The sequence below is a fragment of the Carettochelys insculpta genome, chromosome 2 (genome assembly GCF_033958435.1).
Source record: "Carettochelys insculpta isolate YL-2023 chromosome 2, ASM3395843v1, whole genome shotgun sequence".
Taxonomy (NCBI): domain Eukaryota; kingdom Metazoa; phylum Chordata; order Testudines; family Carettochelyidae; genus Carettochelys; species Carettochelys insculpta.
Window position 1 is genome coordinate 28,319,685 of NC_134138.1, and position 15,970 is coordinate 28,335,654.

General features: G+C 43.7%; 1 protein-coding gene across 4 annotated transcripts in view; it reads right to left on the minus strand.

Annotated features, from left to right (window-relative positions):
* The window catches only part of DEPTOR (DEP domain containing MTOR interacting protein), a 119,884-nt gene that overhangs the window by 38,722 nt on the left and 65,192 nt on the right, over positions 1–15,970 (minus strand). For all 4 annotated transcript variants that reach the window (XR_012644358.1, XM_074986730.1, XM_074986729.1 and 1 more), the window contains exon 6: positions 1,165–1,350. Coding sequence is in view for 3 of the 4 variants with exons in the window: in XM_074986730.1 (XP_074842831.1) it covers positions 1,165–1,350 (186 nt within the window). In the remaining variant the exon portion in view is untranslated. The remainder of the gene's footprint in view (positions 1–1,164; positions 1,351–15,970) is intronic.

Below are 15,970 nucleotides of genomic sequence, written 5' to 3' on the forward strand. Positions count from 1 at the left end.
TGCTGGTTGAAAAATTAAATAGGCTGCTAGTATTAAGAACAAGTTTAAGTTTTGCTGTAGTCATGCATTGTTTGCCTGGACTGCTCAAGACACGGATGCTTATGGTAGGAGAAACTATATTTGAGTGGACTTCTTAAATACCTTCAGGCTGTTTCACTTCTGATTCTCCTTACTGAGACACACAAGAACCTAACCTGATAATAGGCTTAATCAAAAAGATACAAAACATGAAAGGGAAATTTTGAAAGTGTTGCTGTTTTCATAGTTTGATAAAAGTAGTAATATAATAAGAAATAATAATGTAATATTAAATTGTGTGTAATATGCATATAATAAAAATCATATTTCCAAGATCACTGCATTTATAATTTATGCTCAGGTAACAGAGAAAATCCCCGAACATATTCATTTTTAGGAGGGGGTTTGTGAGATTTGGCATTGTCATGAAAAGGGTTCTTGAGTTGTTTAAGTTTGAGAACCATTGGTTTAAAGTAACAAGATCAGAACATGCTTTCATTTACAATAGTGTAATCATAAAATCACACGCCGCTTAGTCAGAACGCTCACTTATGTGCTGCAGGAATATATGAATTATGCATGAAGAATAAAATCTTTACTCTGATACATAGGATTACTACATGATCCATTTCAGCTAATTTAACTTCTATAATGCTCTTCCATTCTGATTTCTAGCTATTAGTGCATTAGAGTAGAATAGCATTTTTAAAAAGCAGAATATTTTCTGCAATTATCTTTTTTTAACCCCTCATTTCATTCTGCTTTCTGCTGTATGCTGCAGTGTATTACTTTTTCAGATATTCTATCCCCTCAAATGACAACATGTAATTTGTGCCGAAATACTTCACCTTTTCAAAATCCTTTTAGCCAATTTAAAAAAAATCTTCCAAACTGTCTGATTTCTGCCTGTGGAAAAAGTGTAAACCTGCAAACCTTTATTTACACAAGAGCAAAGGACATCACAAGGCAGTTAATTATCTGAAAAGCCAACCAGGTAGAAGAATCTGTTTACTGGATAGGATATTTATTCATGGATGACACCGTGAGAACTTTCCTCAGCTAAATCTGCCTCATGCTAAAGTGATTAGTGTCTTCAAGGAAAAGTTAAACAGTGGAGAAGTTAAAGGCACAGAATTATGGAATCACCTGACTGAAAACTGGTGTGCTTTCTGTTGTCATGGTTCTGCTTGCGCAGGCAAAAGGGACTGTCATGACTTTCTGGCATTGAACGAGATTTCTCGGGGAGCAGCTCCATCAGCCTCCGTCGCCGGCGGAAGTTCATTCGGAACTGGTAGAGCAGGTTGCTATCCATAAAATGGTGCTTGTTGGACACTGGGGAGTGAAAAACAGGAGCTGAAAACTCCCTGTCTGGCAGAACACAAAGTAGGGAGCGAATCATATACACAAGGTTGCTACTTACATGCATGCACATGCCTTTGTGATAGCAACACTCTAAAGATACCTCTATGCTCCAAGTGAAGGTGTGATTGTAGCACAGATCAGATCTCTGTGCTAACAACACTCAAACTAACAGGGTAACAATAGCACTATTTGAACGTGGGGAGATAGGCTCCAGTGCAGACAAGTTGGCTGATCATGTACCAAAGCTTCTCTATGGTCTTGCGCTTGGGCCACTAGCGTGGGCTCAACCTTGTGCCACCACAGCTACACCATCATTGTTGCCTATGCTAGTTGGATTATAGGAGGCACAGGTACGCACACCCATGCTGCAATCTCATCTTCGCTTGCAGTGTGGACTTCCCCAAGTTACTCCTGCTGCACTAATTCAGCAGCAGTGGCTGAGTCATTATCAGCAGTGAGGTGCCAGGATAGGGCTGCCATGTACACAGTAAAAGTGTTCTATACAGTAAACAAATTTTACAACAATAAGCTTTGATGCTGAAAGTAAATCCCAGGTTCAACTGGACCCTGTGCAAGAATTCAGAAAGTAATTGACACTTGCAGCACAATCAAAATACCAGCATGCTTGCTATCAATAGTCATTGCTATGTGCTAGTGCTCAAGAGCTATGAAAAATGCAACACTGAGAATAAGTTTCACTGTCAGGGACCAGAGAAACTGTTTTGGGCCTCATCTGGGACAGATCCCACTGGAGTCCTGTGTATTATGCATACCGCACATAGGCCAGGTCTACACTAGGAAACTAAGTCGATTTCAGATACGCAATGCAAGCTACTCGCGTAGCTAGAATTGAATGATCTGAAATTGACTTACCTGACTGCCCTCACAGAGGAAGGTAGATGGGAGAGTTTCTCCCTTCGATCTTCCTTACTCTGCACATCTCGTGAGGAGTACAGGGGTCAATTTTGTGTGTTCCTATCAGGTGTGTGAAATTTAAACCCCAAAAATTGACCCTCATTGGGTCGATTTTCTGGGGTAGTGTAGACATAGCCTAAGTCTTCAGATTAGGTCTTCTGAGTTTTTCTCCTGAAATAATTTTCTCAGATCAGTATTTTTTACTCATGACATAGTTTCATGATTTTTCTAATGTGTGAATTATATTTTTACTTTGTTGGATTACTAGTCCTAATAATCCTGGACACTGTTAAGTTTTACATATTATCCCTATTAAATTATTGTAGAGTTGTATTATTTTATACAGCATTTATAAATTTTGTCATTAAACTTGGCATAATATATACATGATAACCTAAAAAAGAGCAGCAATTTATAAGTAAAAATGCAAAATTCTATTTATCATTTGCTCCTCTAGAGAGCATATTCATGACAGGTGCGACAAAGAGAAGCCATTTCCTAAAATAATCTGGATAAACCTCATTGAAATAAATTAAACCTTATGACCTTAATTGTTTAATTGCTATTGTGGAACTGTATGCAGCTTTTCTAGGAGACAATTAATGCAATCTCCAAGAAACATAAAATTCAAAAGGGTAATATAGTCTCACCTCCAAAAACAATCTTTTGAAGCTACGCCCTGGGGAAGACAACCTGATTATCTACTGATTGATCTGGAACTTCCAGGAGCAGATTAGAGAACTCCAGAATGTATACAGGAGGTATTGCACGTTTCATGAGTTTTCCTGTTCTAGACAAAAGTGGGTTATGAACTTGGAACCACCAGAAAATTCTTATGTGGGATTTTGAAGGACTGCTCACATGCCAGAGCCAATGTACACATGAGGTGATCTCAGGCAACTCATGAGCATGTGTGTAGTTTCTTTTATTGTTTTTAATGTTTTCCCTGTAATACTCTTAGCTTAAGAAGACAACATACTTGCTTAGGAAAAGGTGTGTGTTAACTTATACTTGTTGGCAATTACTGCTGTTAGTCTCTGTAAGAGAAAGTGAAGTGCAGAGGCTGACCACTTAGGCAGTCTGTCCTGCTGGGTGAATTCACAGTGTGGTCAGAGAGGAGCATAGCCTGGAGGTACTAGGCCAGGAGGGAGAGAGACACGTCTCTCACCCAAGTGAGGCAAAAGCTGGGGAGCCTGCCCTTGCTAAATCACAAAAGGGGAACACAGCAGTCATTGCACTAAACCATGACAACAGGCAAGGAAAATTATTTAGCAGTACAAGACCATAAATAAGAAGGCCTGACCTCAGCCTTATGATTCATGGAGCCCATATGTCTAAGATCCAATTCACTGCTCTGTCCCCCAAGCTCATGCGTTTCTTACCCCTACCTCTTTTCTGTTTGTACCTCCCTTGGTACTTACATGCCCTCATCACTGGTATTATATGAGAATGATGACAGCCTTGACTTCTCTCCAAAAGTCTGTACTCTCTCACACACCCTGTCTAAGCCTGGGATGCCCTGAGTATGCTGGGCCCGCACACAGGAGGTTACAAGGGATGCCTCATGCAAAACTTCACTATGTAGGACTTGGATACTTTCAGATATACGTATGACATAAAATCCCTCCACATGCCCCTTGAAATCACTGGTCATTCACTAATCTGTGGGAGAAGCTGAGTGCTGAATGAACAGTAAAAGAATGATGCATTCACCAAAGACCAACTGCAATGCCAGTAATCTACACTGTTCTAGGGTTTTAAATACCCAGCATGCAGATCATCAGCTGGTGTGAATTATCGTCACTCCGCTGAATGTGTCCCAAACTGAGGATATTTTTGTTGCTTCTGTTTTTCTGCTGTTTCTGATTCTTCATATTCTGCTTCTTCTCCTGTTGCTGAGTCTCGGGGGGTGGGGGGGACGACTTAGCCATTGGTTTGGGTCGGGGGAAGGGGACAAAGACTGGGATATTTTGCAACATTGTATTTCACTTACAATATTACAGATATTATGATTCCAGAATGTAATTTCTATAAAATCTTTATTACTGTATTACAGCTGGGGGAGGGAACCAGGATTCGCTGGAGAGCAGGGGTGCGGGGGAGGGCAGGGCCTGCTGGGGGTGGGGTCCCCTTTTACAAAAAAGCACCCCCCTACAGAAATTCCTGCGTAGAGGACTGCTATGGAAGTCTGCAAGGCTACTGTGTTCTCCTCATTCAAATCCTTCCTCAGGACTCATTTTTACTGAGATGAAATGTCTACAGGAAGTTATATATTCAGGCAGGTAGATTAGCAACTGTGACAAGAGAACACAGTCAGAGGCTGCAACAGGTCTGACCATGCTATTTTGGAAAAGCCTCTCCTTTGAGTGGGGGCAGGGGGATGTCACAGAAGCAAAGGTGCCCAAGGAAGCAGTGATAGCATGGGTCAGTTGGAGCTGTCAATGAGGGAGCGGAATCCTTGCAGGCTTACTTCCTTCAGAGGAATCTTGCTCATGGAAATCAAACTTGGACAGTCCCTGTTTTCTAACAGTCATAAGCAGGAACGTGTTGTAATGGAGGAAACCAACAACTCCCAATGAGTAAGAGCTGAACTAATCAGTCGGAACGAAGTGATGCCTCCAAGTAGGAGACAGGAACAAGCAAACTGCAGGAGTCTTTGGAACTGTACTGGGCATACCATACATACCATTCCAACCTCCTGCAGGTCATCTCAGATGTAAGGGCGTTTTGCTCAAGTGCCTCACCTTCTTTTAAGGGTGTTTTGCAGCACTGCAGTTTGTCTTCACTGATACAAATAATGTATTCTTTTGCCTCCGGCTGGGTAGTTTACACACATGGGTTTTCCCAAGGGTAAAAGATAAGGCGCTTGAAATTTAAAACAAAGTAAAGTAGTCATGGTCAGTCCTTGGAAGGGGTATCTGGCTATTTATCACGTCTTCACAGTGTTTATACTTCAGTCTAGCTCCTCTGTGCTTATTACCTTGGGATGAGAAACATTTTTTTAGCATTAAAAAGCAAAAAAAAACAAAAAACAAAAAAACAAAACCCTCAGAGGAAACTAATACCCTTTTCCACAAATAAACAGGAAGGTCATGCCAATCCGCCAAAACGGTGACGTTCCAAGCGCTGACTAACAAACCAGCCTGATTTGCGCCTTGCTATCTGTATTTTGAATGCCAGGGGCACACAGCATTGTTCCGGTGCTTTAGAAGAGCCAGTGTCACTCAACTTTATTGTGCCTCATGCCAGTGCTGAATCTGTTGGCTCTCAAAGCCAATACACCAAGATCTCTATTAAGATGAGGATTTTACATTTTGCCGGCAATTCAATTCCTGGTTCAAAGAGCCTAATTACACTGCTTATTATGATGTCCAAGTCTGCTAAGCTCATCCTTTTGGGTACTTTCATTTTATAAGAAAACAGCGCTAAGGAATGATCATCATTTTTAAAATGAAGAACAGAGACAGAGAGGTCTGGAGTCTGGTCCATAATCACAGGACTGTCAGAGCCCAGGCTAGAATTCGGAAGTATTTATTTCTCAGCCCCATTATCAGACCATTGAACATTTCCCAGAGGACTCCCAGCAATTTCTCTTTGCAATAATCTCACAGAAAATCTCCTAAGGATGATGAAATTGAATCAGGATAGGGACTACAGATGGTGGGAGGGCAGTGCAGGACGCTGAGGGTATGGGGACGTAGGAGTCAGGGTTGGGATGTTAGGAGGGGCCCAGGGCAGTGGATGAGGGTGCAGGAGTCAGAGCATGGGGTTGAGAGGAGAAAGGGCTTGGGAGGGGTTGGAGGGCTAAGGACAGGGGGTGGGGGTGGATGACAGCCTCTCTCCAGGGCTGGCTGGGATGACAGGGCCACACACCCTTCCCACTAGCTCCTCCCCAGGGGGCAGCGGGCATGCGCCTGGCTGGTGGCTTCGCCCCAGGAGCAGGGGGTAATGAGGCGCGGCACAGAGGCCACCCCCTGGTGCTCCTGGAGCAGGTCCAGCAGCGGGTGGTGTGAGTCAGTGCTTGCTCACTGGGGAGCTTGCTACCCCCCTGTGATCACACATGAGTATAAGTGTCCCTGCCATCACACTCCTTCCTTTTCGTTTGATATGAAACAAATTCCACACACATCCCTTTATCCTGGAACAACCAACCCCTGACCTTGCTTTAAGTTATGAGAAGAGGCAGCTACCTGCCAAATGTAGTGGTCCTGGATCTTACCATTTAGGAGGAGTTTTGAACAAACAGACTCACAGATGGACAGACACGTTTCCAAATATGTACAGTAAAAGCTGCGTTACCCACCACTCTGATAACTGAAACACTCTGTTAAATGGCACATTGGGTGACTGCCCTGGGGCCAGCTGCCTGCTGGGGCTGGCTTCCCTGCTAGGCTGCTGCCTCAAGGTTGGCTTCCAGGCTGCAGCCATCTGCCAAGGGGCAGCCCTACAAGCTGCGGCCAGCAGAGTGGCTGGTGCCATGGGGTTGGCTTCCCTGCTTGGGCTGGCTGGTGTGGGATGGCCACCCAAGACCAGAGATGGCTTGCCTCCCAGCTGGGGCCAGCCAAGCAGGGCCAGCTGCCCTACTGTGGCTGGCAGCAGTGGGGCAGCCCTTCTCCCCAGCCCTCAGGCATGGGACCAGCCCCACACCAGGGTCAACCAAGTAGGGCCAGTGGCTCCACTTGACTACATGGGAAATTTGGTTATTCTTCAACCCCCGTTCCCCAAGCTTCTCCAAAGTAAGATTATTTCAAATTCAATTTCAGTACTTTCCATACTGTATGCAATTCTTTTCAAGTAAACGAATGGGCTCTTTCTTATTACCCTATTTCATTTATTAGTGCAATAGTTTGACAAACAAGAAATCATGAGTCCTGAATCCTTAAACAATCAACACACATTTCTATCAAAGATGTCACAAAGCAGACTAAAATTGTGGAGTAACCATTGCCCATGAAACTGCATAGCCTAATTTGCTTATGTTAAGATATCCCCATGTATCTTACAAAAATAAAGCTTGTTTAGACCAATGAGAACCATAAGACAGACATGACAGACAGAACGGGCCACACTCATCCTTAGTGTAACTCTGGTGTAGACAAAGGAGTTACGTTATGGACGATCTGTTATGAGAATAAATGGAAAGAACCAAGTTACAATGATGCTATCAGCTTCTGTTGTAGTAACATAAAAATATACACTAGCTGGTTTTAGCATATTCTCCCATCTCGCATAAATAAAGTAAGTATAGAATTCTGAGTGCTCATTCAACTGGTACAATACATGTCCCAAATTCTGAGTTAGACCACATTAAAGATGTGAGTACCAGAGTGCCAACTGTCAGCCTCAGGAAGAGTAAATATTTGACTCGCAGATAATGTATTACTTAACTTGTGTTCCCAGGGCTTTTTTTTTCTGGAAGAATGCATGGAATGGCATTCTGGCATCTTTTTTGGAAGCTCTGAGACACATGTTCAGGGGTTGTCAACCTGAGGCTCTGGAGCCACATGCAGCTCTTTAAGGAGCCACTTGCGGCTCTGAGTGCTGGGGCCGCTGACTCCACTTGCAGCTCTGGAAGCTGCTACCACTTAAACAATGCCCACTGTTGAAACAGAATTTAGGTTTTCCTTCTGGCCAGTGTGGCTAGCAGACCTCAGGCGCAAACCTCAGGAGTGAGCCCATCTGGCCATGAGTTCTTGGGGTTCTCAGAGCTGCGAAAGAGTCCCAGCATGGAGCCATCAGGAGATCTAGGATCTCATTTCTGGGCGGGGGGGATGGATCTGTGCTGAGTAAACTCTGAACCAGCAAAAGAAATGCAGATATTTATTGGAAGATTTCCCAGGGTATGCTGTAGACCAGTTACACCAGGGATGCTGGCGGGCTCTATGTCTCCCCACTCCTCCATATGGCTGGTGTGCTCTCCTGGCCTGCTCCCCTCCCACTACTCTACTGGTTGGCTCTTTGGTCTTGCCCTGAACTACGCAGCTGTAAAAGATTTATGTGGCAAAGCCAAGAAGGTTGTTTTCTGCACTTTACATTTTACAGGACTGTCCCCCACCCCCAGCCTGCCATGTGGCTGGCGGGCTCGCCCCCTCTCCCTCACTACACAACGGCCAGGCTGTGTGGACCCTGCCTCTGGAAACTGGCATGTCCTGTGCAGGGTTTCAGTGCTTTAAAGGGCTTTTCCCCTGCACAGGTTTTAGGAGGAGAAGCCGAGAAAGTTGTTTTCTGTGCGTTACATTTTAAAGTCACTGGAACTGCAGATGGCCTCCCTCCACAGAATGCACAATCATATGGCTTCCTCACCATGCTTCCTGGAGGCCATATGTCACAATACCTAAATGCAGCAGATTCATGTGGCTGTCTGCTCATTCACAAAACTGTTTTTCAAAGCATCCCTGATTTGCATTGCATCTGTCTGTGCTTTTGCTGACTGTCCTTGCATCTGGCTGTTCACAAACACCGCCCAGGACATCTGCCTCTACCCTTTTCTGCATTCAATATTTTCTAAAAAGAATGGTCTTCTGTCCCTTTGAAAAAGTCACCCCAAATAGATTCCTTGGTTAAAGAAAGTTTCCTACACTCTTCCTGCAGAGCCACACTTCATCCCAAAGTGTGCAGCTCCGCGGATGATTTCCTAAGAAGTAATGGAGCTTGCCCCAGAAATAACGTACTTTGATGGCATCTATCATCACTGGATTGCACTCCACATAGCGGTGTGAGTTCAGGGCAGGCTTTCAAAAAATGGTGCAAAAATTCCTTTGTCTGTTTGTTTTCAACGGGAGGGTGGGAGCAAAGGCAATACACTCTGGGATTATGACATCATACGCACACACAACCACTTGTGGCACATTTTTTCCATAACACACTGTCACAAAACCCCAAAATGCAACCGGGCTACAGGCACTGTGGGATAGGTACCTACAATGCACTGTTGATGTAGTCGAACCTAGCAAAAGCAATGTAAACACACTATGTCGTCTTTCTGGACATGTGTAGACAAAGGCCACCAATAACTCAGATTTGCAGTGAGGGGGAAGCACAGCAAGAGAACAAATATTATCTTTTTTCAAATTTCACGGAACCGGAGAGGATTTACAAAATGTGAAATGCTATTTTAATACATTAGGTGACTCATGCTTTAAAAACCAGGTAATCTTCACAGCCACCTTTTTCCTGCAATCTCACCCACAATTTCAATGGCATGTGCTTTTAGTGTTCATATCTCAGCCACCACCACAATGTGGTGATTAATGCTTTCTGCCACTTGAAAGCTGTGATCCCTTCTGGGACAGATTCACTAGTACACTCCAGCTGCTTTCGCTGCTTTGTAACCTGCAGTCAGGAGAAGCAGCCATAAACTCAGCTTAACTACCAGTTCAAATGGGTTTATGGCCATTTTGTGTTACTGAAGCAGAGCAAAGGAACTGGAGGGTCTAGGTGAATCTGCTTGCTAGCAGTTCTCAAGTAAACAGACTGGAAATGGCAAAATGTTAGCAAACTGTATGGGATTTTGAGGCCTGATGTCTTGTGTATTTTCACAGTTGGAAACAAATGCTCTATGGTGAAGATGACAAAGGCTGCTTTCCAGGACACACAGGATGTAATTCAAACGTTTTTGCTGATTAAGAAAGATGGCCTAATTCACTATTATGTTACATTGAGTAAAACAGGGGAAACGCCACTCGTTATGATAGAGCCCCGCTGCCGTAAAACTGGAGTAAAGGCCATAGAGCCTTAACTGTCACTAGTCCTGACAGAAAGCAATATTTTTGACAATGATCCAAGACTTAATATAGCAAGTCCCAGAACTCCGTGTAATGTTTTTTTCTCAGAAACAACAGGTCATTTCCCTCAAGCTTACACTCTAAAGATACAGCATGTAAATACAAAACAAATGTATGATGAGGAACAGATTCTAACTCAACTGCCTCACAAGATAGATGGTCTTTAGAAATTATCTGAAGGAGAGCAGGGAAAGTGCCTGGTGTATGTGAGTCGGATATACCAGCATGGATTCTCAACAAATTATGCCTTATGAGATATCATTTAAAACTCATAAAATGTTGATCATTATTGTCCTGGTAAAATTTGTGGCAAGTTATGAGATTCTGCTGCATAGCATTGCTGGAACATATTCGAGGTTTAGAAAAACAGGCAGAAACCCGTTCCTCCAAGACAAAAGACAAGCTGATTACTCAGCCAGGTGTCAACAAAGCCACAGGGACTATCACCTGGTTAACTGAAAGAAGTGGGTCTGTCCCACGAAAGCTCATCACCTAATAAATTATTTTGTTAGTCTTTAAAGTGCTACTTGACTGCTTTTTTGTTTTGATAGTATATAGACTAGCATGGCTCCCTCTCTGTTACTGGTTAATTGGCCATTCTTTGCAAGGAAAAAAGGAGTGAGGGAAAACCATACATCCTGGCAAAGAAACAGCCAGAAGTTCCCACCACAAAGACTTTTTTGTCTTCTGAACCCCAGCTGGAGATGATTCTCAAAGAGGAGGAAAAAATATATAAAATGGAGAAACACAGATGTTCCAAATCATCTCTTTTTTCATCTCTTCTCACATCATCTATACGTGAAGGACAAGGCAATCAGCACTGAACTGGGGGATAGTCACAGAGAGGTAGCCGTGTTAGTCTGTAGCTACACAAAACAAAAAGCAGTCATGTAGCACTTTAAAGACTAACAAAATAAATTATTAGGTTATGAGTTTTTGTAGGAAGGACCCATTTCCTCAGATCTGCATAGCTAAAATTGCATATTGGCAGTCGACTTCTATGTCTAGTGTAGGAATAGCCTGAGAGAAAGTATGGGGCTGGGAGGCTGCTGGTTTTACCCTGCAATTAAATTCATGAGTGGTAGGCTTTAACACTCATAGGCCGCGTCTACACGTGCATGCTACTTCGAAGTAGCGGCGCCAACTTCGAAATAGCGCCCGTCACGGCTACACGTGTTGGGCGCTATTTCAAAGTTGAAATCGACATTAGGCAGCGAGACGTCGAAGTCGCTAACCCCATGAGGGGATGGGAATAGCGCCCTACTTCGAAGTTGAACGTCGAAGTAGGGCACGTGTAGACGATCCGCGTCCCGCAACATCGAAATAGCAGGGTCCGCCATGGCGGCCATCAGCTTAGGGGTTGAGAGACGCTCTCTCTCCAGCCCCTGCGGGGCTCTAAGGTCACTGTGTGCAGCAGCCCTTAGCCCAGGGCTTCTGGCTGCTGCTGCGGCAGCTGGGGATCCATGCTGCATGCACAGGGTCTGCAACCAGTTGTCGGCTCTGTGTATCTTGTGTTGTTTAGTGCAACTGTGTCTGGGAGGGGCCCTTTAAGGGAGCGGCTTGCTGTTGAGTCCGCTCTGTGACCCTGTCTGCAGCTGTTCCTGGCACCCTTATTTCGATGTGTGCTACTTTGGCATGTAGACGTTCCCTCGCAGCGCCTATTTCGATGTGGTGCTGCCCAACGTCGAAGTTGAACGTCGACGTTGCCAGCCCTGGAGGATGTGTAGACGTTATTCATCGAAATAGACTATTTCGATGTCGCTACATCGAAATAAGCTATTTGGATGTAGCGTGCACGTGTAGATGTAGCCATACAGTACAGCTGGGTGTGACTCACATCCCAAAGGCTGGGTGTGATCAAAGCAGGAGTGGTTACTCTCCCAGAAGAGCAATGTCAGAGGCAACTCAGGTTGGTGAATTGAGGGAGCACAGTGCCTGTCAGTTCAGATTGTGCCCTGGGTAATGTCATAGTTATAAAATAATGATGCCTTTTAATGGCCTTTCTTGGAGAATATCCAGCTTTCTGAAGATGCCTCTTACTCCTCTGAGCTGGTGCCAGCTCAGTTTCTGTGTCTTGGAGACAGAAAACAGAATGAGAGCCAACTTGTTGAAAATGTGTGCCACACTTTTGCTTGAGACTCTGGCAGGGTGAGCTGTAGACTTTAATAACAAAATTAGGCTCTTACTCTGTAGTCCCCTGAGCTGCGTCTACACGTGCACGCTACTTCGAAGTAGCGGCACCAACTTCGAAATAGCGCCCGTCGCGTCTACACGCATCGGGCGCTATTTCGAAGTTAACTTCGACGTTAGGCGGCGAGACGTCGAAGTCGCTAACCTCCTGAGGAGATAGGAATAGCGCCCTACTTCGATGTTCAACGTCGAAGTAGGGACCGTGTAGACGATCCGCGTCCCGCAACGTCGAAATTGCTGGGTCCTCCATGGCGGCCATCAGCTGGGGGGTTGAGAGATGCTCTCTCTCCAGCCCCTGCGGGGCTCTATGGTCACCGTGGGCGGCAGCCCTTAGCCCAGGGCTTCTGGCTGCTTCTGTGGCAGCTGGGGATCTATGCTGCAGGCACAGGGTCTGCAGCCAGTTGTCAGCTCTGTGTATCTTGTGTTGTTTAGTGCAACTGTGTCTGGGAGGGGCCCTTTAAGGGAGCGGCTTGCTGTTGAGTCCGCCCTGTGACCCTGTCTGCAGCTGTGCCTGGCATCCCTATTTCGATGTGTGCTACTTTGACGTGTAGACGTTCCCTCGCTGCGCCTATTTCGATGTTGGGCTGAGCAACGTCGAAGTTGAACATCGACATTGCCGGCCCTGGAGGACGTGTAGACGTTATTCATCGAAATAGACTATTTCGATGTCGCAACATCGAAATAAGCTATTTCGATGTTGGCTGCACGTGTAGACGTAGCCCTGGTGTTCACAGTACACTCAGTCACTGCAGCCCTACGCGGATACAAAAGTTGTATCCACATCTGAGCCACAAAAAGGAGCCTTGGATGGGGATGTCTGTGCATATAAAATGGATAACCACAGATTTTCAGGGCTTTCAATATAAAATTTGGATCTGCATCCATCCATGAGCCACATAAATGGTCTGCCAAGATCCACTTTGGTGAATGTAGGTATAAAAAGGACATCTGATCGTGGATTTTCAGAGCTCTATCTCAGTCTTGATATCTTAAACAGTCTGCTGCAGAACACAGCCATTGGGATTCTCTGCAAATTAAATTTCTGCTTTGTCCATTACTGCTGCGTTTCATGCATGCAACCACAACAAGATGAAAATAACCAGCATTGTATGTTTCACTGGACTGTGCTTTTCCCGTTCCTCTCAAAGGCTTCCTGTTTTTCTACAGCTAATCTAGCATCTGTGAATGTGTTTTAATAATGGTACCTATTCAGATTAGTTTCTTATTACACATTGACGGATAGCACCTGTTTGTGACCCTTTCCTTGCTTGAAAGACATCCGATGTTTGCCCAGAAGCTTAACAAGCAAAGAGTCAATTACTGGTCCTTGATTTCCCCTACTACATCAACATGACATGCACTACTTTAGCCTTATGTATGTGTATATATTATTTGAATGGGAGATAAAACCATCTCTATAATTATTGCAACAGATGCTTAAGGTATTTTTCTGTGATAACAAGCAATATGGCATTGTTTCCACAATCATACTGCAAAGACTTCACATTGCATGTGCAGTACATGACAGCTCCTCAGTGTAAATCATCAGACGGTTCCACATTATACTAGCTGAGTATTTGTCCCTGAATATACAACATACCCCAGTTGTCGGCCAGGGAGAAAGTTGTGATGTAATGTAAGAACCATATTTTGTGCATTATAGCGATGAAATTTGACATCTTTAAGCAGTATAAGAAAAACTTAGGCATCAGGATTCAAATATACAGGACTCTGAAGTCCAGTGGTAGCTTAATTATCTCCTATTAATATATCTTGTACAGATTGTTCACTGCTTCAACACTGTATCTCAGGTGGTTTAAAGCATAAAAGCAGATTACACTTTGCAATTATAGTATTTTTTTCTAAGAGCACAATAATGTTTCTAAGAGCATAAGAATAACAATTTTATCTATATCATACAGTAACAACAGCGTTAGAGTGCACACAGTTCAGTAATCTGTTCAGTGATTCATCACAGTCTGCCTATGTGCATGTTTAGTCTTTAACAAAGCAAGTTTACAGAACAATTAACTGCTTTGCTTTGTTTCTAAATAAAGTATGCAAACTATAGAGTTTGTGAGTAGGAAACAGAAGAAAATGAAAAAAAGGTCTATCTGGTCATCCTGTATGTTGCGGCTGCTAAAAATTGAAACTTTTGTCAAAAAATAGAAATATGAAGTTAAATTTGGAAACAAGTCTTCCTGCTTTACTTTATACAGTTCCATAGACGTGCATACAGTAAAGAGAAATCCATATAAAGAGAAATCTATTGCCTACAAGAACAACAGTGGAAGAAGTGAGATAACACAGGGAGGGGGAGCTATAGGGGAAGCATGAAAAGGAGGATAATAAGATTACATGATCACATCCGAGTCTCTCACTTCTTAACCACCTTAAGAGTAAAATCTTCAACTAATAGTGAAAAAGTTTGGGTTGTTTTTTAATTTGATATAAATTAAATAAAAGAATAATAAGTTGAATTGGGTGAGATCTGTATTTGAATTCCTCTAGGGACACGACTAGCATGGAATTTTGTAAAACAAACAAAAAACCTATAGGCCCTTATGGACATTACCTATAATTTGGACATGCTGAAACAAACACAAGATAAAGTGCTGGGGGCCTGTAAGACTTCTTTAAGGTGCTGAATGGAGGTTTGTGTCACTGAGATAAAGCAGGACACCACCTGTAAATAGGGATTTTATGATAGTCTGAATACCTGGAGAATTTCTGACAGGTACTGCAGAGGTTCAAGGATTAGAGCAACCAGGAGAGGTGATAAAGCATATCCTTGTGTCACTCTTCAATGGAGAAAGTCTCTGGTTAGGACTCATTCCAGTCAAGAAAAGCACACGGCAAATTACAAATATTTACATGGAGAACAACATGATCCATTGTATACAGGCAAGCACTAAGGTACAATCGTATATGCTCCGATCTGTCAGACAGAGACAAACATCTACAAGACCTTTACCAGGCTTTCCTCAAACTACAATACCCACCTAAGGAAGTGAAGAAACAGACTGACAGAGCCAGACAGGTACCCAGAAGCCACTTGCTACAAGACAGGCCTTGCAAGGAAAACAAGAGAACACCACTGGCCATCACATATAGCCCCCAGCTAAAGCCTCTCCAACGCATCATCAGGGATCTGCAACCCATCCTGGACAATGAGCCTTCACTCTCACACACCTTGGGAGGCAGGCCTGTCCTCGCCTACAGATAGCCTGCCAAACTTAAGCAAACTGTCACCAGCAACTATAGACCACAACACCATAACTCTAAACCTGCAACCAATCCCTGTAACAAACCTTGCTGCCAACTCTCCTCACATATCGACACCAGCGATATCATCACAGGACCTAACATCAACCATACCATCGGGGCTCCTTTACCTGCACATCTACTAATACAATATATGCCATCATGTGCCAGCAATGTCCCACATCAATTTAGATTGGCCAAACTGGACAGTCTCTACATAAAAGAATAAATGGACATAAATCAGACATCAGGAACAGCAACATACACAAACCTGTAGGAGAACATTTCAATCTCCCTGGACACAGTAACAGATTTAAAAGTAGCAGTCCTACAACAAAAAAAATTTCAAATATAAAATGGAGGAAGAAATCTCTGAGCTGCAATTTATTTGCAAATTTGACTCCATCAACCAAGGATTAAACAGAGACTAGGAGTGG